Source organism: Lemur catta, chromosome 9 (genome assembly GCF_020740605.2).
Source record: "Lemur catta isolate mLemCat1 chromosome 9, mLemCat1.pri, whole genome shotgun sequence".
Lineage (NCBI taxonomy): Eukaryota > Metazoa > Chordata > Mammalia > Primates > Lemuridae > Lemur > Lemur catta.
The window spans coordinates 8578925-8604571 of NC_059136.1; the positions used below are offsets into that span (position 1 = coordinate 8578925).

At 38.9% G+C, this 25647-nt stretch overlaps 1 protein-coding gene across 13 annotated transcripts in view; it reads right to left on the reverse strand.

Annotated features, from left to right (window-relative positions):
• Nucleotides 1-25647, reverse strand: part of AKAP13 (A-kinase anchoring protein 13) — a 287641-nt gene that overhangs the window by 157013 nt on the left and 104981 nt on the right. For 12 of the 13 annotated variants that reach the window (XM_045561061.1, XM_045561060.1, XM_045561049.1 and 9 more), the window contains exons 4-5: nt 16303-16599; nt 7217-7400 (exon numbers count right to left, since the gene is read on the reverse strand). In XM_045561061.1, the coding sequence (XP_045417017.1) occupies nt 7217-7400; nt 16303-16599 (481 nt within the window). Of the gene's footprint in view, nt 1-7035; nt 7103-7216; nt 7401-16302; nt 16600-25647 lie in introns of those variants that run through there. The other variant, XM_045561059.1, reaches the window with a different exon arrangement.

Here is a 25647-nt window from a genome sequence, read left to right on the forward strand (position 1 = left end):
TTAGACTTAAAAAAAAAAACAAGCACAGGGACCTAGTTTGTAGGGTAACTGTCAGGCAACTATCCCTACATCACCTACTTTTATTTACCCTGAAAAAATCCAAGAGGAAAATTGGCTCAATTTCTCTGCTGTTTCAAGAGATAGTGTTAAAACTCCGTGGTGAGGTTGACTGGGAACCAGTAAATCAGAAACTGGATGGTGGTGAAGAGAATGTCATATTCATACAAAGCTGAAATATTTTCAATGAATCTTCCTTCCTAGCTCTCCAAATAAGAGGCATTTTAAGTTTCTAAGATTTTTATAAGCGTGTTCTCATTTAATTCTTATAGATTTATGAGATACGTATTATTTTTTCCCATTTTACAGATGAAGAAACTGAGATGAAGAAACTACAGATGCTAAACAACAGGGATGCACCCAAGTTCAGTTTCGTCATTTTTAAGGCCAAACAGCTGGATGCACACTGAACATTTATGTGATCAATGATCAAGTGATGGTAGAGGTCACTGGCATGTCAGTGAAGCAGCACTATCAGTACAGGAAATACTATTAAAATAAGGAGTATTCTGTAAGCATTCTCCACATAATTCAAAGTACAAATCTCCTATGTGCTTTTTATGAAGAAATTCTATTGGCCAGTGAAAGCATAAAATATATATTTATTATAACAGTAAAATGCTACAGCAATTAGTGATCATAAAAGATTGATGTCATGTGCAAAAACAAGAGTTTTCAAATGGATAAATAGTTGGAGAGTTACTATGAACATTAGGACAAAGTGCACACCTTAGAGGTTTGTTGAGAGGTTTAAATGAGAACACACGTAAAGCAACAAAGTAGCACTGTGCATGATGCAAAGCAGCTGTGACCCAGATCACACAGTGACAAAGGAAGTCAGATGGACAGATGGATGAACGGACAGACAGACTGATGAACCAGATTCAGGCCAGAGAAATGTCAAGTCATCCTAAATCCTGCTCTCTGGCTATAATTTTGAAGGTAAGTTTGTGTTATATATTTGTTTCATCCTTTCCCTTCCTAAGCGAAAGAAAAGGCTCCGAACTTGTTTTTCACCAGATGGGCTACTGAGGACCCACCTGTCAAGAAGAGGGCCTTAAAAAGGCACTTTGTCGACAGAACATCTTGCTCAATAGCAGTTGATTCCATTGTGAAATATGCACACTTCAGTAGTCACTCTACCACCTAACCCTCAACTCAGGTTTCAAGTGCAAATGTCTTAAAAGAAGGATTTGAGAACTTACAGGCACAAACCCTTTAAGAGGGGCCAATACTGCCTACTACAACAAACATGACTGAGCATCTAATGCTTGCATGGGTCTGTGTTCTGCATGTTCACAAGTGTCATCTCAACCTGGACAGATCACTGGGCTTTGGGCCTGAGCCTGGTTCTGACCTCGGGCAAATCAGTTCACCTCTCTGGCCTCAGTTTCCTCAATCATACAATAGGGATGACAATACCTACCCTACCACTCATTAGGCTGCCAGGAAAATCAAAATATAAAAAGATAGCTTGAGTGTAACCAACCATACTTAAAAATTGTATGATGGGTAATATAAACATAAAGCTATTATAGTGAGCACTTTGTTTTCCTCAGGAAAGACGGAAGCTAGGACTAAGCAGAAAGCACATATCCCTTTCATATTTAAGTGCTATTTCATCCTGTAACCAGTAGCATCTCCTGAGTCTCTTTTTTCTGTCAAATTTTTGTAAAGGGAAGAATATGGGCCTTGGAATTCCACAGATGTCTGTGAAATAGTTGCTCTACCACTTTTATGTAGCTTTGGCTAGTTACTTTAATTCTCTGAGCCCCCATATGTCATCTGTAAAGCATAGATAATGCCTATTTCAAAAGACTGTCATAAGGATGAAATGAAGTATCTGTAATGCACCAACCATGGTTTCTAGTGCATACAGGCATTCAATAATGATTTGTTGAACTGATACTGAAAATGAGATGACATTCATGAGAACAAATACTTTTAAACTGGCTCTTAGGGCAAATGAAATATTTCAGCACTTGTATGTTTTGTATGTTAACACTCTGGAGTTGGAAATCTTGAAAGAAATACTCTTCGTGTAAGTGTGGTAGCATAGTAAATTATTCTTTAACAATCAAGAATTCCTTGTTCTGATAACCTACAGGCATCAACATCACAGCATGTATCAGAGAACCAAACTAATTTTATTTAAAGTGATATTTATTATGGTAGGGAATAATTTCAAACTCTTATGAAGTAGGGACATCTGATGCCTAAAACTACTTCAAAATTTTGGCAAAATTTCTTCAATGCATAAAAACTGATAAAGGCATTAGAAGGAAAGGGAAATAAGAGATAACATCTATGTCAGTCACTGAGTTATGCTCTCTACATGAATTCTTTCATTTATTTCTCAAATCAACCCACTGAAGGTAGTCCTCTTACTCGTCCCATGTTACAAAACGGGAACTGAGGCTTGGAGAGGCTCAATGAATCACCCAAGACTATATAGCTTGACAGAGATAGGCCGTGGATTCAAAACTAGCTGATCTAACCACAATTCTCCCAACCTCTCTACGAACTTTAGTTCAGAGAACTATAATAAATATTATAAAGGATACTTGGTAGACCAATCAATTACAATTTGAGTTGAATTCACTGACTACTGAATTCTAATTTTACTGACGTTATTACTGTATAATTAAGAAACTTTAAAATAGAGCACCTTAGAGTTTAACAAAGTATTTGCATAAATCTCATTTAGTTCCAACAACCCTGTTGTACAGAGAACGGGGATTATCAATGAGAGAGGAGAAACATGAGACTCGGAGTGAATAGGTGATTTTTTCCAAGTCACACAGACTACTAAGTAGGGAATCCTAGATTTTAATTAAGCGATTCATCTCTAAGCAATTCCACCATATTATACTGTCTCTCTTCAAGCTGAAATATTCACAGCACCTTTACGAGCTCCATGGAATAACCAGAATCTATATGACAAATAAGCCCTAATTTTTCACACTGCATATACCAGGTACTTGATTATCATTCCAGGAAGTAGATATTACTATCCTTTATATTTATTTAGCTAAGTTAAATCAAGGCTTAGCAAGGAAAGTTACTTAAATGTGTCCAACATAATACAGCTAAAAATGGCAGAGCCAAAATGCAAGCTTAGGTCTGACTTTCAAGTTGCACACTTAGTCACTACTACCTGGAGCTGCCTCTCACTCTCAAGCTCTGTCTCTTCTGACAAGAGTAATCCGGGTCCCAAGATTTCTTCTTTGTGATGTGTGAGTGAGATATCAGCCAGATCTGACAGCACCTGGCTCTAATATTCTCTTCTTAGATGACTACCATGCCACACTCACCTGATATCATCATTTCCTAGAATACACTAAGCCAACAGCCTGCAAACTGGGGTCTGTCCCTACTCTGTCCATAACTAACTAGTTAGGTAAACTTGGGTGGAGTCTTCAAATTGGGGGAGATGACTGTCTACCTAAAGCAGAAGTAGGCCTAGGTGTTCTGGGTACTCTTCCAGGGCTAAGACTTCTCAGGCAAGACTGATAACCTTTTATTTAAGGTGAATTTTCAGATCACAAAATGCATGTACATTTATAATGTAAGATCAAAATATAAGCTAAAGCAAAAGTGCAACAAGTCAATAAATCTCTCTCTTCCCTGTCACTGAACTAAATGAAAGTTAATCACAGGTTACAAAAAAGGGAAACTATTAATATAAAAAGTGTCCTGAATAGTTACTATTTGGTGGAATTTAATATCAATTTCAAGAGTTCTCTAAACACATAGGTCTTACAGACTTCTATCTTCAAGAATGGCAAATAATAATTAATACACATAAGACTTGGTTTATCAAAATAAGCTGTCAATCAAAATAAGCCTTGAACAGAGAAACACAAAAAGAACTTGGGCCCAAACAGCACAACACCCTGGCTCCCTCACTCCCCAGTCAAAACAAAAAAATGAAAAGCAAGGCAAAGCAGTAAGAAATTAAAACAAATGTATTTGGGGAGAGCTATAAAAAGGGTTAAATAAGCTTGACTTTTCAATAAAGAGTAGAATATAAATAGTTACTTAATAAATGCAAAATGTACATACTATACTTCAATCTCATACTAATTGAAAAGAGGCAATAAAAGTCACAAGCCTATATGGGGAAAAATTTTAAAAAAATAAACAGGATAAGGTAAGACACCCAAAGTCTAAAGATTTTAGTAAACTACTACAAAGACACCATCATACAATGTGACAATTCTTAGCTTTCTACAAAACCCTTTGTGAACTTCACAAAACAAACTCTTTATTCAGAAAAACGGGCACAAACTCTGGCCTCTAATTTGAAGAAATGTAGACCCCATGAAGCGTATTCCTGGGCCCCTTATTAAGAATCCCAGGAGGGGGAGGTGCTCTGGACAGCCTCTTAGGAGACTTGGCTTATTTCTGGCCCTGCCACCTTGTTGTCCTATTCCAGTCACTGCACCTCTCTGGATCTCAGTTTCATCTGTTAAAGATGATCTTTCCTTTTTAAGGCTGAATAATGTTCCATTATACATATATATTGCATTTTGTTTAATCATTTATCTGCTGATGGACATTTAGGTTTTTTCCATTTTTGGCTATGTGCAGTTTTTAATTGGCAAATAATAATTGTATATATTTATCTGGTAAAATGTGAAGTTTTGACATATGTATACCCTGTAGAAAGATTAAATCAAGCTAAATAACATATCCATCACCTCACCTACTGATTTTTTTGTGGAGAGAATGTTTAAAATCTACTCTTTTAGCAATTTTGAAACATACATTATTATCCTGACACATGCTATAACATGGATGAACCTCGACCAACATTATGCTATGTGAAAGATGACAGACACAGAAGAACAAATGTGGCATGTTCCACTTATACGAAGTATCTAGAATGGGCAAATTCTTAGGGACATAAAGTAGAACAGAAGTTACCAGGCGCTGGGGGAAAGGGAGTGAATGGGAAGTTAGTACTTCATGGGTACAGAGTTACTGTTTGGAGTGATGAAAAAGTTCTAGAAATGAATAGCGGTGATGGTTACGTAACACTGTGAATGTACTTAATTACCACTTAAGTACATTCAATTATACTTATGTACAAGCACGGTACACTTATACTGAACTGTATACCTAAAAATGGTTAAAAAAAGTTTTATGTTATATATGTTTTACTGAAAGAGAGAGAAACCAAAACCAAAACAAAAAACCTCAATGATCTTTCCTGACTCTTGAACAGTTGAAATTCTAGTGAAGTTTATTAGCATCTCAGTTTAAGACTGAGGGGTTTAGTAAAATCACCTCCTTACTATTCTTTAAATGCTAACTATGACTCAGCATTTTTTCTAAGCGTCAGAACTGTAACAGCCCAGAAGAATCCAAGTTAAGGGCTAGATTTGCAGCAAGGTGCTCATATTCTCCTATCAGAGTCCTCTATTTAAAGATTTCTCAAGACGGTTTTCTCATAACCAGTCTTCCTTCAAAAGGAGGTAAGTGGCTTTCCCACATGTAACAGAGGTAGTACTTTAAAGCAAGCAAAAAAAAAAAAAAAAAAAAGAACAAAACAAAACTTCTCCAAGAACAAACACACACTAGTTTCCTTAAAGCTGTGCTGCAACAGCAGTCTTGTGACACCCCCTCCAAGCATATAATGAGGCTGTTGTAATCACTTTATTTCCCCATTTGGATGGCAGTCCTTAACCAACTCTGCTTCCCAGCAAAACCTCTGAGCTATAAAATCAAATTTAGAGGAATTACATTTAAACTTCATAATAGTTATACTAAGATAATTGTTTCAACTTTTGGAACAAGGCCTCTCTTCCTGAGGCAAACAACAGAATGAATCCAGTCGTTGGCCAGATGGAACATATCTGGAATGGAATACTGTCATAGGAGAACTCAGGTATCCAAAGCTCATTTGAAATGAAGAGTGCTCCTCCTACCACCATTGTATCTGTAGCACTCATCAGAAAGCTTTCTGCAATGAACCTTCTGTCTGACTTGACTGGGAAAGTTATAAGCTTGGCAAGTGAAGCAAGAAAAAACTGTTTATATAACTGTTAAGTAGCTTTACATTCTGAGATCTCTTCTTGGTCCTTCCAGACTACCCTGCACATACACAGCTAAAAATGGTAAAATATAAAATGCAACTGAATTAAATCTGGCAAGAGCAAAAGATCTGAGAATTTGGGAATACTGACTCAATTTGTAAGAGTCCCTCAATTCCTAAAAAACACAGATCCAATGGGGTTTATTCTTGTTCAGATCATGTGGCGGAAAAGATGATGACGATAACCGTAAAAGCAATACAAAAAATATATTAAACAAGAGAAACTATTCTTAAAACTTCTGACTTTTATAATATTTCAATTAAAAACACTGGCTGCTCTAATGCATTTATTTATTTGTATAAGGGATAAAAAACTCTTCAAATGTTTTGACTAACAACCTTCCTCCAAAAAACTAACCTCCCAGAAACTCAGAACTTAAAACAATTGAACCCGAAGATAGACAGGATTTCCTACTGCACGTTTCCAGGACAACTCAGTTGCTATTTTTTTTTTATTTCAGCATATTACAGGGGTACAAAAGTTTAGGTTACATATATTGCCCTTGCCCCACCCCCGTCAGTTGCTTTTTATTATTACTCATATGAAGAAACCACTGCTCTCAAATTTTATCCACAGAAATTATATTCAACCCAAAATTTAATTGTTTACCATGTTTACTGTATATAATTATAATATGAAAGTAATGGTTTCTAATTAACTCTTTCAAGCCTCAGAGACATACGAGAAAAAAATATATATGGCATAGAAAAACTGTTTCCTCTGTACTAAACTAGGATAAACTGTATACATTGGTAATGTTATGCTACTCCCACAGACAAGACTCAGATTCTGAGTTTTCTGTAAAATCTAAAAGCTAAGAAGCAAAGAAGGCAGGGAGGCAGAAGAGACAGAAAGTGGTAATGGTAATTCGACTCACATTTGTTTCTCTCAATGAAGTGGTTAGCAGGAGCGAGCTTACAGACCTCCATCAGAAGGCAAGGTACTGAGCTGAGGTTTCAATTGGGAAACTTGCACTGAGATGCCAAGTGGGCAGTGCTACTGTGCAGCAGGGGGTGGGGCTGTGGTGAGAGGAGGGAACAGGGAGCAGGAGCACTTACTCGGTTAGAAGCCGGTGCAGCTGGTGATAACCTCGCTCCAAGGCCAAGCTCACAGGCGTGGCCCCTTCCTGGTTGTGGATGCTGAGAGCTCCGCGGCCACCCGGCTTCTGCAACAGGAACCACGTTAGCCTCAGCAGTCCCAGCCGCACAGCAAAATGCATCAGTGTCTCCCGAGGGCCAGCATCTGTAAATGGAGGAGAAAATGAATATAAGTGAGGAGCGCACACAAACAAAAAGCAAACAGATAGACAAGTTAGGTAAACACCACTGTCTCCAAGTGCCTAAGATCCTAAAATTAAGCTACAACATACAGCATGTGCGATTTTATTGTGGCCAGGTAGAATCAGCCCTCAAAGAAAGACAAAACAAAGCTACAAAAATGTATAGAAAGCAAAATCTTCAACAGAAGACAGTACTACAAAAGAGAATCATGCCATTTCTATATTGTGACAACATACAGTATTTGTTCAACCAAATTTGTTGAATCAATTTCACGGGCAGGCATATAAGGGTGACCCATACACACGCTATTTTCTTTAAAAAAAAAAAAAAAGAAAGAAATAGAATTGAATGCAGCCCAACATGGGGATCCAAGGGAAATAGCTGTTAGACTTATATGGGTGTATCATAAAGGGTATAATTACTTTTAAAAAGAACACCCAGACAGGAGTTGGCTAAACACTAAAAACAGGTTTTGCCTGTTAAGTACACAGGTCTTATTTCCCCACAATAAGGACAAATCAAATTGCTGGCACCACCAGCTTTTTTTGTTTGTTTAATGAGAGAAAGAAATGCATCTTCAGGCATAATAAGACTAACTCTTATTAAGATAATACATTAATAACTACAGAAAGGAAAACATATGCTTGGGCTTATTTCACTTGAAATAAAGGCTTCTTGGTATAGTGAGTCACTCCGAAAGCGGAGGAATGAGGAAGGGCTTTGGAGTCTGACAAATCTGGGTTCAAATCTGGGATTTACCATCTGTGTGACCAGGCATGAGTCATTTAACCTCTTGGAACTTCACTTTCTTCATCCCTAGAATAAGATACCATCACCTCTCTCACAGTCACTGTAACAAACGAGAAGAGGTGGGTGAAATGCTAGCATAATGACTGGCTGAGGTAGGTACTCATTAAGTGACAGTTCCCCTCCCTTTCCCTGCTCTCTTCCCAGTCTTCCTGGACTTCAAATTCTATTCTAGGTTCACTAACACGACTCCATTTTTTCCTCAGTCATCCTCTTGTGCCCAAAATGTGATGACAAGAGCTAAGGCCACTGCAGGGCTGCCACATACGGCCATCTATACACACAAGGCTGTACACTAGTCAACTCCAGGGAGTGGTGAATGGTGCCCTGGAGTTGTGCCTGCCTTCCTCCTCCCAGCTTAGCTATCATCTCTCATTCTTCATGGGTTCCCGTGGGTCTCAACTTCTTCACTGAGCATTCTCAGATTTCTTGGGCCACAGTGTTTTCTCCTTACTTTGAAGTCCTCAGATACTTCTATATTTGAGTATCGCAACAGGAATGAACACATCTTTGAAGCTGTGATTTTACAATGAACTGCATTGTTTCCTAATGTCACCTGTGTATTAGTCTGGTATCCCTACTTCCAAGGTAAATTTCTTTGGAAGCAAAATCTATCTTTCATATTGTATATTTTCCCCAGAGAACTACATACACACTGACCAATTCAGGATTTAAAGGGTGTTCAAGCAGAGGCACATGGCTGGAAAGAAATCCATGCCCCAGAGGAAACAATTACAAATGCAGATACAAATTTTAATAATCAATACCTTAGCATGTCGCAAGGCCAGACAAAAGGACAAAAAGGACCAGGCGTGGTGACTCACACCTGTAATCCTAGCATTCTGGGAGGCCGAGGCAGGAAGATGGCTTGAGGTCACGAGTTTGAGACTAGCCTGAGTAAGAGCAAGACACTGTCTCTACCAAAAATAGAAAAAAATTAGCCAGATGTGGTAGTGCATGCCTGTAGTCCCAGCTACTAGGGAGGCTGCGGTAAGAGGATGGCCTGAGCCCAGGAGTATGAAGCTGCAGTGAGCTACAATCATGCCATTACACTCTAGCACTCTAGCCCCGCAACAGAGGGAGACCTTGTCTCCAAAAAAAAAAAAAAAGGACAAAAATATCAAATACAGCCTGGTTAATTCTGACCTTACTGGGTGACACTTCCTTGAAGCATTTGTTTCTTTACCTTCCACACCTTTCTGATCCCTTATTTGCTCTGAGTCACCTCTCTATTTGAGTTAAATGCTCAACAATAAGATCAGGCACCTGCTCAGAAGCTGGCACCTGATTCCTGTGCTGTATCTCCCCCCACCCCACCCTCAGTATAAAGTCTTTAGCAGCAGGCACTGCATTTGATGTTAGGTAGCTCCTTTCTGCAGATAACAGGTAAGAAGAAAATACTGAGGACCTGCTAAGCGCCATGCACTGGGCTATGCAGTTTATCTCAACTTCTTCCATTCTATCTTCACAATAACCCTATGAGGTCTCATGATCCTCATTTTGCAAAGGAAGACAAGTCCATAAAATTAATAACTTTCCCACGGCCAGAATCATGATTTGAAAGTTCTTCTGTCTTGAGTCTAAAAAAACATACCCTTCCCATTATTCCACTGTCTCTTTTTGTTGGGGGGTGGGGGGGAGAAGATAAAAAGAAAATCACACAAGTGAGCTAATGTGGTTTAAAAAGCACCTGTTCATGTTTTCCCCAACATTTATTAACTCTTTCAAATGTACACATAATTTTAAAGATTTATACAACAAATAACCAATACTTACCAGCTAGATCCTATAATTAATGTTTTTATGTATTTGCTTTATCAGATATCTATCCAACTATCCTTTCCTCTTTCTATCCATCCACTTTATTTTTAAAATAAAGTTTTAAAAATTTCAAAATAAGTTGAAGACACTTCACACCCAAAATACTTCAGCATGCATATCATTAGCTAGAGCTCAATATATGGTTATAATTTTAGGTGATTTACATACAGTAAAATACAAATGTACAGTACATGACTTCATAAATTTTGACAAATGCATATACCTGTTAACCCAAACTTCTATCAACATACAGAACATTACCAACATCCAAAATAACATTCCTTCGTGCCCCTTCCCAGTTAATCCCCTCATTCCTATCCCTAGAGTTAACCACTTGTTCTGAATTTTTCATCACAGATTAGTTTTGCCTGTTCTAGAACTTCGAATAAATGAATTGTAAAATATATACGCTTGTGTAAAACTTCTTTCACTCAGCATGTCTGAGACTCCATCATATTGCCGCATGTATCAGTAGTACATTTCTTTTTATTGCTGAGTAGTAGTCCACTGCATGCATATACTCTTGTTTTAGACATACTCCTGCTCACTTTTCACACATTTATTTGATCTTCATAGAGGTCATGTGACTTAGGTTTGTAGAAGAGGCCAAGGTCCAACGGAATAAACAAATGAATGTAGCTTCTTTTAGTACAGGTTGTTTTAAGAGCATGAAAGCTTTTACCCAACCTATCTTCCTCCATTGTTTTTGTTCCTTTTGTCTCAGTTTAAACTACAAAGTACAAATAATTTAGGACCAATCTCTATTCTCTACTCTCTGTATCCGTACTTTTTCTCTCATGATTGTTATTTTCCTCTGTATTCTGAGAATTATTCATAATTGTTTTTTAGATCACTAACTGCCTGTCCTACACTGTCAACTGGGTCCTTTGCCCCAGTGGGAATTTAATTAAGCTTTGGGATTCTGGATGTACTTGCATCATTTTCACCAACTCCCTTTCCAGGTTTGCCCTCGTCATGATAGCATTTTTTTGCAGATGTAATTAAATACCCTAATCAGTTGATCTCATAAGGGAGGTTATCCCGGATCATCTGTGTAGGCCTGACTGAGTCACTTGGAAGGCTTTAAAAGCAGAGCTTAGCTTTCCCCTAGAGAAAGAGAGAAGAGATTACACCTGCAGAGGGAAGCTTCGGCGTTTGCGGTGGAGTTCCATCCTGCCTAGGACCTCTCCTTCCTGGCTGCCTGAGGACCACAGCTTTGGCCCGCGTTGGTGGGCTGACCTTGACCATGGCAGGATTCCCTTCCCTTCCTAATCTATGAATTTCAGACTTGCTTAGCCAGCCCCCACAATCAAATAAGCCATTCCCTGTAATAAATCTTAACATATATTTCTCCTACTGGGTCTCCTTCTCTACTTGAACACTAACTGATACACTAATTAAACCTATTTTTCTCCTTGTTGCTTCCTTCTCTAATTTCATAATACATCTGACTTCTTTGATCTTTTAAAGGACAAATGGAAAATATCTTCTAAATTTTTCTTTGATTTTTTAAAGAAAATCATACTCGGAGAGTCTTCCAACTGAATACTGTTATTTTTCCCTTTTCTCTATGCTGTGATGTTATTTCACAGGCCCCATGTTGGTTGGTTTTCCTGTTAACAGTACTTAAAATGGAAAGATTTCTGTAGGCCTAGCTTATACCCACCGAGAATGCAGGTAGGAAATGTCTTAAGCCCCACTTGCTATCTGCTTATATACCTCCCACACACATTCCCTCAGCTCTGCAAAGAGAGCTGATGTGCCTAGTAGGCATTCAACTGTGATGAGCCTGCTGGAGGGGTGCATCTTTTCCAAACTGTCAGATTCTCTGACTAAATAAAATGCTCCAAGTTCTATAAACTGTACAATAATCAAGGACTACATGTACTTTCTTACCCCATCAATCCACCCACTAAGCCCTGCTCACAGTACTCTTTGAATCTGTTTCTACAGGATTCCAAAATCACCACTTTTCCCACTATTCTGGACGCCTCTGAAATAAGCCTGAAGTCCCACACGATGCAGGAATTCTCATACTGCAAGAGGAAGGAAGGAAAGCGGGCCAGCGTAACAAAATACACTTTTGGAAAAATCAGACTTGTAACTCTGTGACAAAATTAAGGTTTGAAAGGCAACAAAACCTTCTGGAGCTAAAGCTCTGCTACTACTAGGCCCTGCTTGCCTTGGAGTCGGTAGATATTAATCTTCTGCCAAGAAAAGAATCCATTAGCAGTCTTTTTATATTTTATTATTTTCTTTTTTAAGCAGTGATGATAGCTGGAAAAATACACAAATACTAGTGTAGCTAAGGAGAAATTTCTACAGAAAGCTATCAAATACTCTGAAAGGGGTGTGGGAACTAAGTCACCAAATGATTACCGTTGAGAATCTATTAACCAACATCAGGTAAATAGAACTGGGAAGGCCCGGGCTGTTCTTACTGCAGTCTTTCCTATGCCTGTCATCCTTCAATCCACCCAAAGTTCTCTTTGTGGGCAGGATGATTCCCAGCCCCCAAAGAGGATTAGGTATTTTCCCTTGGCTATACAATGCCATGACTGAGTAAGGATGAGTATTTCCCCCAGGACGTTTCTCCCTGCTTTCTCCAGAGCAAGTCTCCAAGGGGTCCACTGTAAGGTACCCAAGAGTTATGCTGACTGCTGCTGTACAAGGGTCTCTCAGGGAGAAGCCATCCCAATTCACCATTTTCACTCACCACCGAGGCACTGAGGAGCTGAGACAACTAAGTGAGACTTGGAAACTCAGAGAAAAAAGACGCCTTCCCCCCTGCTCCCCATTCACCCTCCACCCAGATGAATCCTTATCACCTATATTTGAGGCAGAACTATGGCAAAAAAAAAAAAAAAGTACAATGCAGAGGCTTCTCCATGTAACTAGGGATTAGAGAACACTTGCAAGAACTCAAATGGACAAACTCCCTCTTGTTCATGTTTAAAGTGAGGACTGCTTTAGCAAAAAGTAAAAGCGAAAGGATGACAGTCTCATTCTGCTCGGAAGAGCCTTCCTTTGAGTGCTGTCCTGTTTTATCCTCCACTAGAACATGTTCTCTTCCCTTGTTACAGCTCACCAATGTGTAGTGTTTCTAAACAGTTTCTGGATATTGGTCAAGGTATATTCAAAGGAATAGCCTGCAAGCTAGCATACCTTATCAGAATACACTTTCCTCCATTTTATAGATGAGGAAATTGAGTAATAGCGGGATTAAGTATTTTGCACAAACCCTTGCAATGAAGCCAGGATATAAACAGTCTGACTCCAGTGTCTATGCTTTTTCCATCTGACGACAGCAAATCTAAACCAAGAGTTTCTAACTGCATGTTTGTGCTTGAAGCTCAGGGAGACTATGAAATTTACTCTATGTAAATGTCTCCAGGTAGGCACAACATAAACATTTTTTTTTCTGAGGAGAAATCTGAGCAATTTTTAAAGGAGTCACTGGCCTGAAAAAAGTTAAAAAGCATTACATCTGAACAATTAAAAAGCAGGAAGATAAGCCATAAATCTTACATGACTCTTTTGTAAAACTATTAGGCTAGAACTGTCGGGTCTGAGCTTGTGGCGTGTTCCCTGGTTCTTGGTTCCCAGCACCACAGAATGGTTACTGGTACCGGGTGGACGGAATGAATGAGCAAACCCAACAGCAAGATTTATTAAAGCACAGTACGTTTTGGAGTGGGAACAGGTCTATCTCCTCAAGTAGAGAAGTCCCTGGGGTTTTAACCTATTTCTACTTTTATTTCTATGTCTTATGGTATGCTAAACGGTGGGAAGAATATTCACTATTTTGGGGGGATGAGGGGTAGAGATTTCCTGGAACTAAGGACCCTCTCTTAATTTGTCCTTATAGGATAACTTCCAGGGGTTGCCATGACATTTGTAAGCTCTCATGGCGCTGGTGGGCATGATTTTTACTATGTTAATGAAGACAGTTCACCTAAGGTCACTGCCAACTCTTCTGGGTCCATGTCCCAAGTTGTTTATTTCTGTGATTGGGCCATCTCCTCAGTTTGGGGTTTTCTTACCCTCCTCTAATTGGCCAGCAATAGTATCTCTCTGGAATCTCCCTCACCGCACCTCTGCACCCGTTTCCCTTTCCTCCTGGTCCCTACCTAACAGAACCACCTGTAAATGCCCAGCTTTCAACTGGAAGTAGTCCTGTTACATAACATAACCTATTTACCCATATTATCCCAGGCAGCATGCTTACTTTGTACCTTTTTCCTTTAAATATCTTTTTAAAAAAGTACTTGATGTGCAACTTATTGATGTGAACAGACTATTCCATTACATTCATCCTATTACATTCCACGGTAAGCATGATAAATTCTTAACTGATGCCCTTACCATATCCAGTGTCCCTAGATTCTAATCTACAATTAATAGAACAACTTAAACTGCAGAATGTGAATTAAGCACTTAAAATCAAATTCCTGATCCTAACCGTTGACTTAAAAGTTCTATCAAGACCTTACAAAATTTAAACCTAATGTTCAAACACCATAAGCCCACAAATAACAACATGGTTCTATCTTGATGTTGATTTGCAAAAGGCAACCAGAATAATCATTCCTATATCAAAACAGAAATGGCAGGAGCTAGAGGTATTAAGGCCTATCATTAGGTTTCTAAAAAGGTTCTCATGCTCTATATAACATCCAAATATCCTGACATCTAAATATCAGCAGTGCAGAAGTTTCTTAGACACTGTATTAATCTTTTTTCTTTTTTTGGACATTCTATTAATAAGAAAAAGACAAAGAAAAAGCCAAATGCTTTCTTCCTTGATTTAATTTCACTGTCCATACTTTCTTTCAGATTTTACCTGGGCAGGACCACCCTGCATGCCCCGTAATGAAGCAGACATTTTAATATCTATCTGCAGGACTCCTAAATCTTTATATTGGATTTGAACTCAGGAGGAAAACAGGATGTTATTTATTAGGCCCCAGGTATATGTTATGTTTCACTTGAAAATGTCTATGTAATCATGACAACAGAGGTCATCTGCTACAAGAATTACGTGGGAAAACCCTTGTCTGAATAAGAGGACATATGCAGATACTTAGAACATCAGTGTTTTTGAAAAGTGGAGTCCTTTCTTCAATGAACTCTTATATGAAGGACCAGTCGATACAATCAGTAAGAGTGAAACAAACTGGTTAAAAAAGTGTGGGGTTTCTTCAAGTTTACCTGTCGTCATGCTCCCTCCACCCTCTCCCCAATCTTTCCTTCCTCCAACTCCAGCAGATCCCTAGAGCAGTGGTCTCCAACCTTGTCGACACCAGGGGCGGGTTTCACGGAAGACAATTTTTCCAAGGAATGGGGATGGGGGGTCGTGGGTGAGTGGGGGTGGGGAGTGAGGAGCTCAGGCGGTGATGACCAGCCTATTTCCTAACAGGCCACAGACAGGTGGCTGAGGCCTGGGGGTTGGGGACCACAGCCCTAGAGAAGTTCAGAACACAATAATGAAAACCTTGTTTTTGATAATTAAACAACAAAAAGTTACTCTGCTACTCTCCTCATGAAGGATGGGTCACTTCTGTGCTTGGGAGATTGTAATTGGCCTTGCAAAATGACCCCCTCCTCTAAGTTATTTTTTGTTCCCTCAGACTTTACCAGTCAAGCCTAACAACCAGACTTAACCAGCCTCTCCACAGGACTCACCGCCCATCATCAATGGCTGATTCTTCAATCAGCCTACCTGAAGACCCTTGTGAGTTCAACCCCTGCAAAATCTGACCTGCATTCCACAGCCCACTATGAAAGCCCTTGCCAAGCCTCAGTTAAGGAGATGGATTTGAGATTATTTTGCCCATTTTCCCAACAGACATCTTTTGCATTAAAATTCCTTTCTTCCTTGGCAATCCTCATCTCATTAAACTGGCTCTCTGCGTGGCAAGCGACAGGACCTACCCTGGACCCTTTTTTGGGTTCGGTAACAAGATCAAGCCTGAAATCCAGACCCACAGGAAGGTGATGTGCCCCTCTCTACTTGAGTTCTCTCTCTTGGGTCACTTCACTGCAAGAACAGGTTTAAAAGCTCCATTGAAGAACTAGAAGAGATGCCATCATCAAGGCCATTTTGCTATAGTAATTATAAGATCTATTCAGTCCTTGTAGAAGACTTGAATCTAATGACCACAGAAAAGCAGCCCCACTGAAAAACAGAAGTGTTCCAAACTGAAAGTGGGTTTGTAGGTCATATAAATTCTCACCATGCAAAGTCTGATCTGTCCCCAGCACATTCCACTCTGCTGGCAGCTTCAGGTGTCTGAACGCTAGTGCAACTTTCTCATCGAGGGAATTCACATCCCCAGATGGGGGTCCCGACCGGTCAAGAAAGCGGGTGAAGTTCAGAGCTTGCTGATTTCCAGCACTGGTCGCCAGGAATTGGGCTGCATCATACGCTTCATCCTGGACGAAATGGAATTCTTCTTCAGCCACCACAAACACAGGAAGGCCCTCTTTGGAAGCACAGAGCAGCACCTTCACTGTCTCACAGCAGTCATGACCTAAAGAAAACACAGGCAGCAAAGACAACAGTATTAGAGACCCCCTGCTGAAAGGACACTGGCGGGTCTTTAGCTCTTTTTCTATGGTATACAAATCTCTCCTCCTAAAAGAAAACCCTCCTTCCTCTGAGCTCTGACAGCATTTTTCCAAACTTCTCAAAACTCCATTTTCAGCTTTTTAAATTATTTGCAAATATGAATCAGTTCCCTTAACAAACAATTCTGTGTCCTAGCTTTCATCATGCCTATATCACAGTACTTGGCACTGAACAGGCTCTGAGTATCAACTACTCCTCTTCAATTTGAACAAATTAAAGAATGAGGGCTCAAGGATCCTGCAAGGTCTAGCATACAATGGAGTATCTAATACCTACTGAACTGAATTAGATCTGAAAATGTAACAGGGAAAAACATCACTCATACAAGTTATATGGGAAGAATTTTACAGATTCACCAGCACTTGCTTTGCTATTGCCACAATACAATAGATCAACTGATGAAGCACTTTCACAAGTATAAAACTATTTGATTTCATTTTACTATTACTAGCAATCCAAGACCTAAAAAATGATTTTTGTTCTCAGATACACATTCTCCTCTGTCTCAACCACTAATGTAGTGAGACCTCAATGACATCACCTGGTTTACAGGTGGATGATGCAATGCTGTGGCTGGAAGCCCAGTTCAGGAGAAGCAAACACTCTGTGGGGCCCACTGTACAGATCTGCAGGGATCTCACAAGCTGTGACTTTAGGCACAACCTAAATGCCACCCTAAAAAGCTCAGCTGGAGCCAAATTAGCAAAATATAACACCACCATGTTTCTGTGGGTAAGGCCTTCTTGAAGAATCAGACTTTCTTCTCAATTTCTGGCCTCACTGAATTAAATATTTCCAATATGCAGACTATACTCATAAAAACACACAGTTTTTTCTCAGCTTTCAAACACTGGTCTCAACTAGCCAGAACTATGCTCCTACCATCATTGTCGTTCTTCCATAAAATAGCTTTCTGATGAGAAAAAAGAAAAGAACACTGAGTTAATGTTTTTGTTGTTTGCACTATGCCACTCTGTGCTTTGCCTGATTAGCCACCGGCACCTGTACACCCGTGGTTCCCCAAATCTCCAACACATGCAGACTGCTTTCTGGAGCTGAGTGACATGGAGGGAAACTCTCTACTTGGTTCTTGAGTCTGAGTTCCACACCATGGCATAGGCCCACAGACGTTTCAGGCTCAGAACAAACCAAGCTTTCTGCTATCTTTGAAAGAAAAAAACAATTTTTTTCATGTAATCAGAATAATAAGTAAGTTGATTTTCCACATCCTTTTTCCCTAGGGGTCTATTTAAGCCTTTCATTCTTGGGATATAAGAAATCTCTCTAAGGTGGTTACAAGTATTTACCAACCAAGTACCTACTACATGCCAGGCATTGGACATGTCAGTTTCTCTTCACAACAATCTTATAAGGTATGTATTGTCCTCACTTTATAGATGAGAAAACTGAGGCTTAATGAAGTCAAGTAACTTTCCCAAAGTTACACAAATATTAAAAAGCAGAATCCATTATTCCAAGTCCAGGCTGATGCCAAAGGGCATGGCCTATTATACTATGATGAAAGGATTTTGTACTACATTGCCTATAAATAGAGGAAGAAGGGTAACAACTAAGTCCCTGCCTAAAAGGGGCCAAACATTTGGAATGATAGGCCAATATGACTATTAAACAAGAACAGGCTCAAGAACCATGAAGATCAGTCTTCACACAAACATATAATTCCATGAGATATTCCCACTGCCTTCCAAGTTGAATTCTTTCTAAGAAGGCTGTAGGAAGCTGAAGCATCCTCTCCCTAGTCTGTGAGTGTGTATGTGTTACAATTCAATATATGTGTGGAATTGATACATTTACTGTATGAAAGAGTAGGGGGAAAAAACTTAATCTTTCTTGAAGGGCAGCCAGCCTAATTACACAGACATCAATGTTAGCAGAAACAAGCCAACTGATTTAGGTAGTAGGGTTTAGGTATTTTTCTGGCAGAAAGTGTTTAAGAATGTTCTATAGCATCTTACTAAGTTTTGTTCAACAACTAACAGCGGGACATCCACCAAATCCAGGCACTATGATCAGAAAGGTGAAGATGGATAAACCTTCCAGAGGGTTAGAGTCCACAAGCGAGAATCAAACAAGCCACAGGTGACTGCAATGTGAGTCAAAATGCGATGAGTTCTATAAGAAATACACAGTGCAAAGTGGAGCAGGGGGGTAGCGGTGTATGCATTTCAGAGGTAGGCAAAAGCAGGAAGATTTCATAAGGGAGGTGGCAGTTAAGAAGGACCTTTGACAAGGCACCCTGCTTCCCAACTCTCCAACCCCAGGGGTTTTTCTCTGCAACCCTCAGAACTCAGATGCATTGTTCCTCTCTTTTTTTCTTTGTTATTTAACAGGCACTTAATATTAACACTTGCTGTGTACCAGACACTGTTCTCAGTGCTTTAGCAATTCGTTTACTTCTCATAACAACTCTATGCAGCAGATACTATTACTATCCCCATTTGTTAGATGAGGAAACTGAGGCACAAAATGTTAAGTAATTTGCCCAAGGTTATAAAGCTCTTAAGTGGCAGAATTAGAATTTGAACCCAAGTTTCCTTGCTCTAGAGGCCACCCCTACACACAAAATGTATGAATATTTAAGATGGCTTAAAGACTAAGTAAGGGTGCATAGACGATTCAACGGGAAAATCAAAAAAACATGTTTTAACTCCTGGCTATAAGACTCATCAGTTGTGTGATAACAGATCACCTCACTACTCTGGGCCTCAGTTTTCTCCTTTATAGCATGAGGGAGCAGGCTCTACAGGTTCTAAGGGTCTCTCCAGCTGGTCATGCCCATGGGTCTTACAGGCAGAAGGGAAGGAGGGAAAAAGTTGGGAAGAGATTTCAGGAATAAGAAACAGCTTTAAAAAAATAAAAATGGAAAGCAGAGGGTAAGCTCACAGATTAGAACTACTACTACAAGAGAGAGTTTTGAGAAGATATTAACTAGGTTACATCTAGATGCCCAGTGGTAAAAGATACCTGAGTTCAAACCTGTTTTTGTACTTACTAGCTATATGGCCTGAGGTAAATAATCTCTCTAGCACTTCCAAATCTCGATAGTCTCCTAGCCTTATAAGTGAAGAACTATAATCTAGAAGGGCCCTCCTAAATTCCTTAATATTATCACCTAAAAGAACATACATAGCCTCACTTAATTTCCAAATAAATTGGATGGATGGATGGATGGATGTAGCAATATATATTTCAGTCACAGGAATTGCTTTAAAGAAAAAAATATTGTGGTGTGGCTCATGAAACTAACCAATGTACAGCCTTGTCCCATTTATTCAGAATTAAACTAATTTATAAACTCCTGATAGTCCTTTGAAGTAGACAGGAAAAAATGTCAATGAAGACTAAAATCATAAATTCCAAAATTCAACAATGATGATGTAAATAATTTAGGATCCAAATTGAATTCTGCTTTCAAAACTTAAACTTGCTGGGCCTCAGAAGATATTGCACCAATCTAAAATAAACTGCTCCACCCACCTAAGCAGTCCTTACTCTTTCTTACCAATCTCCTCAAGCCTACGCAAAGATGAGACACCTGAAAACTTGAATCAGAAAGGGAGCCACTAAAAGAAACATCATCCACTGCTCTATAAAATCACCTTCTGCATGTGTACACACACATACACAGAGCAAAAAGCCGTAGTGAAGCAATACCACCTTACTCAAATAAAGTGCAGAAGTAACTGCACAGAAATACATCTGGGATTGCTAAAATGACTGTTTATTTGGGCAAGATGGGATGGGGCAGACAGCGCAGAGAGAACAGATGAAGGGGTGTGTGTGTGTGTTGTACTTGGCAGTACAAGAATGCTTACCTTTTTCTGCTGCTTTAGCAAAAGAATTTGTTAGAGTGGATGGGTGGATGGGTAAGCTATCATCAGCTCTACTTCTGTATGACTAAAATGAAACTATGTATTAGAGAAGGTAGAATGTTAGAAAAGGGCATGAAACAGACATCCAGGAGAAGCCACGCAATTGTTAGCCCAATATTTTCCCTTCAGAAATGAACTCACAATCTGAAGGACAAACTACGAATCATCTTGAATAAAATATGCTATACATTTTGGATTTCTTTAATATGATTATAGGTTTCTTTTTCAAAAGAAAAACTCAGGGTTACAAGATCAGTGGAGAACTAAGGGTTTCCTGGATCAGTCTTTATTAAGTTTAACGAGTAAATTGGAAGAGTTACTACTAATAAAGTAGGCTGGGTGCAGTGGCTCACACCTATAATCCCAGCACTCTGGGAGGTTGAGGAGGGAGGATTACTTGACCCCAGGAGTTCAAGACCAACCTGAGCAACACAGTGAGACCCCCCGTCTCTATAAAAAATAAAATAAAATAAAATAAATTAACTGGGCATGGTGGCATACACCTAGCTACTCAGGAAGCTGAGGCAGAAGGATCACTTAAACCCAAGAGTCCCAGGCTGTACTCCAGCCTAGGTGACAGAGTGAGCCCCTGACTCTTTTATTTATATGTTAATATGTATATAATATGTATTCATTTACATGTATAATATGTATGTAAAATATATATACGTAAATAAATAAAAAAGAAAGAAAGAACAAACTATCTCACCCTACTGACTAGAAATCAACCACACAAGGCTGGTGGGGCTGCTCTCACAGTAGTATTTTCTATTAGGGTCAAGTGGCTCTCAAGATTATTTTTTAATTCCTTCACATAAAACATCTAGTGGGAAAATCAGCAATTTTTAAAAACCAAAAGTTTTACAATAGGGACCCAGTAATAAAACTAAAATCACTGCATGTGCATACAGAAGACCTTTTACCACCATAAATTAGCTCTGGAAACACGACTATTATGCAGGGGGCCATTAGTCTTATAACTGCCTTTATATATAAAGAATGCAGGGTTGTTAAGGTCTACAATTACATTACAAAAACATGGGGATGGGAAACCATATCCAGTTTGATATAATAACCACAATTTAACTTTCTGCATTAAAACAGAAGCTGCAGTAGGAAAAAGAGTAGCAAGATTTTCAGTTAGTTCCATGGTGTTTTTCCTTCCACTTAATTTCCTGGTAACTATAACAGAATAGAAAATAAAAATCCCGATCTTTTTTAAAAAGGGAAGTTCTGAAAAATTTACTGAATTTCCGAAGGACACCCCAGAAGATTTACAGAGGAGAGAGAGAAATTGTTTAAGAAACACAGGTAAACTTTAATTCCATCTTTTAAATTGCCTCTGAACTTATCACATTATCAGGTGCAGTTCACTTACAACAGAAATACAAAATAAATTATGAGGTGAGAGAGATCTGTTCCCAGCTGAGTGAACTGTAAGGGGTCCTCAAACACGCTGGCAATTAGCTGTAGAGTCAAAGAATACTAGGTTTGAACCCCAGCTCCACTGCAGACAGATTTGGTTATCCTGAGAAAATCACTCAACCTTGAAGCCTGTTTCCTTGTGCACAAAATGAGAACACTACCAACCTTATGAAGTATTAAAACCACTAGAGATGGCTGCGCATAAAACACTTGGCATAAAATGGGTACCTAAAACTGGTAGTTATTACTATTAGCTATTAAAATGGTCTTATTGGCCAGGTTCAGTGGCTCACCCCTGTAATCCAACACTTTGGGAGCCCAAGGCAAGAGAATCGCTTGAGGCCTGGAGTTCAAGACCAGCCTGGGCAACATAGCAAAACCCTGACTCTACAAAAAAATTTTAAAAATTAGCCAGATATCACTACATGCACCTGGAGTTCTAGCTACTTGGGAGGCTGAGGCAGGAGGATCGCTTGAGCCCAAGAGCTCGAGGCTGCAGTGAGCTATGATTGCACCACTGTACTGTACTCCAGGATGGGTGACAGAGCAAGACCCTCTCCGCTCCCCCCCCAAAAAAGGCAGCTCCTCAAGGAAAACATCTTTTTAATAGTCTAAAAATAACTTTTCTCCAACAGGGCCCAACAAAGCTTCTGAGCTAAACGTGCCTTTGGCACTGTAGAAATGAAAAAATAAAGGGGCAAGGGAAACAATAAACAAAAAACAAGGTGTCCCTAGGTGAGAAACAAAAATTTCACCGTTAAAGCTCCTCTTAAATCATCTGTTCCACACCTTGGTAGCTCACAGGGCAGGAGGTACGTGTTCCCGAAGCTGGGAGAGCGTCCTGCAGGCTCCTTATCACTACATGGAGCACCCGCACCATAGAAACGAAATATTGCTACAGATAAACAAAACTGCTGAGGCAGGACCCAAGAATTACTTCATTTCCTATTAAGCTAAAAGTGGAACACATCCCATCTGGGCCTTCTCTTTTGAGGGTGAAACAATGGGGACTTTGTTTCCTCAGCTACCCAAAGAGGAACCCTAAAAGTGCTTGCTGGGCTAGCCAAGCCCAGTCTCATACAGATTTCAACTTCTAAGAGAAAGAATGGTGGAAAATACAAAAATAATATCTGTACTACTTCAGTTTGGCGTTAAAGTATTTAAGAATTTAGTGTCTTCTCCTTCCTTTTGAAGAGGCTATAATAGGGTTAAAGGAAACCTGGAGATTTTACACTATAATAGGAGACAGGATTATATGCAGAAGAAGATGCGCAAATTTGGCACATGTGTAAAATGCCTCAATATGTACAGGAGTATTTAAGCAAAGGGGGGAAAAAACAGTAGGCACAGGAACGCTGTCATGTATATTTTGGAGGAGGAAGGAGCTAACTAATGCTAAAAATTTGTTCTACTATAATTCCAGCCTAGCTCTAAGACAGTGTTTCTCAACTTTTTTTTCCATTATCATCTCCCCCAAAGAGCCTTTTTACACATTATTCTCTATTCACCCCCACCTTTTGAATTTTTAATACCATAGATACATCACATATTTGTACATGTCTATCTGTGCTTTACATATACAGAGTAAGTTTTGTTTTTCTTTCCGAAAAACCAATTTCCACCCCCTTCCACTCCTGTTATAGTATATGCCCTAGGATCCCAGTGCTGTTTTCAGTTCCAAGGTGATGAAATATATTAATTTCTCCATAACATTACAACTAGGAAAGTAGACAATAGATTTTTTTCCCCCTTCAACTAGTTCTCAGTTTGTTTTTCCAGTATGTCCACTATATGTACTGACTAGCATTGGGACAATAATCTAAGTTTTTTATAATATAAAATCTATCTGTCTAGAATAGATTTTCTGTCTAGAATTACCACCTTATAGCAGGAATACTTCAGAATAGGGAGACTGTTAGAAAATGCACAATAAAAAAACATTACTTTGGTGCGGGGGATCAAAGTTCTCTGATCAAGCCAATTAAAAGGTTACAAACTTTTTTTTCCTCCCCCCAAAAAGGGTCTTACTCTGTTGCCTGCGCTAGAGTACAGTGGCCTCATCATAGCTCAACGCAACCTTGATCCTCCTGCCTCAACTTCCCAGGTAGCTGAGACTACAGGTGTGTGCCACCATGCCAGCTAATTTTTCCATTTTTTTTGTAGAGATGGGGTCTCACTCTTGCTCAGGCTGGTCCTGAACTCCTAGCCTCAAGCGAAACTCCTAGCCTCAAGCAATCCTTCTGCCTCAGCCTCCCAAAGTGCTAGGATTATAGGCATGAGCCCGCCTTACAACTTCTTTTCAAATGTGCTATTCAATTTAGTAATCTTTGGACATCTGCTGCTAGAAAAAGAGTCTTGGTTCACAAGAAATCAAAGATATATCATACTATAACTGTAGGACCATTGTTTAGATCTGGGCTACAATTTTCCATTAAACCCAAAAGAACTTCTGATCACAGTAAATATGCTTTTTTCTTTAAAAAAAAAAAAAAAACCACAAATCTACTTTATATAATACCTTCTCTTCTGAGTGAGAAAGAAGAGAAAAATACAAAAGAGCCGAGTCAAACTTTAGGCCAATGAAAGTTTGTAGTTTTCCTGTCAAATAAGAACCTTTGCTTTGAATTCTAAAAACAAATAATAGACATGCTGAAAAAAGATTTCATTTTATGAAGATTCTGCACCAAAGCCTTTCACAGAAATAGTGTGCAGAAACCACTAAATATCCTGTTCCATTTTTCATTCAGTAATTATTGTTTGCTTGGTCTAAATTCACAGTTCCATTAATAAAAGTGAACATAATAAAATAGTACTCTATACTCCCACCCCAAGAATTATGTTCAGATTTCTTTATACTATTTATCAATCCTACATAGGTCTTGAAAAAAAGAACTCAGCTTCATTTCTAGAGGAAAATCACTGATTAATTAAAGTAAGATTTAGGACCGTATTTATCTTCTATGAAAAGATAATAATGAGATATTTTGTTTTTATTTATTACAAAGATAACACCTTTAATTATTCGAAATAGATTTCCATTTCAGGCTATGTTTCAAAGCAAATTATAATCTTGAACTAGTCACTTCATAGGTATTTTGAAAGTAATACTTTGTCATAAAACTTGTTGGTCTGTCTTTTGTTAATTAGCACAAAGATGGATTTATTTACAAAAGAGAGGACAGTCTTTTCAGTCTTGAAAATATTTTTATTAAAAATAACTATAGATAAGTAACATGCTCACTGTAAAGCACTCAAACAATTCAAATGCAGATAAAGTAGAAAATCAGAGTTTCCACCTACCAGTCCCCTAAAATGTTGCTACTTACTCTTAATACGTTTTATTTTTTTTTAAAAAGGAGAATCATATCATATCTACAGTCTTCAATGGTAGGAAGGCAAGAAAAGATCACTTTTAAAAGCCTTTACAACTTCTTTATAATCACTCACACACACACACACACACACACACACACACACACACACACACACACTTCAATTTAAGATTATTAGAAAACATGCAAAAAAAGTAAGAAAATTGAAAGATGGGGGAGAATGGGACTATAATTTCAATACCTGAACTCAAAAGGGATTTTCAGGAGATAATTTAGAAATGTCTCATTTTCTAACCTATC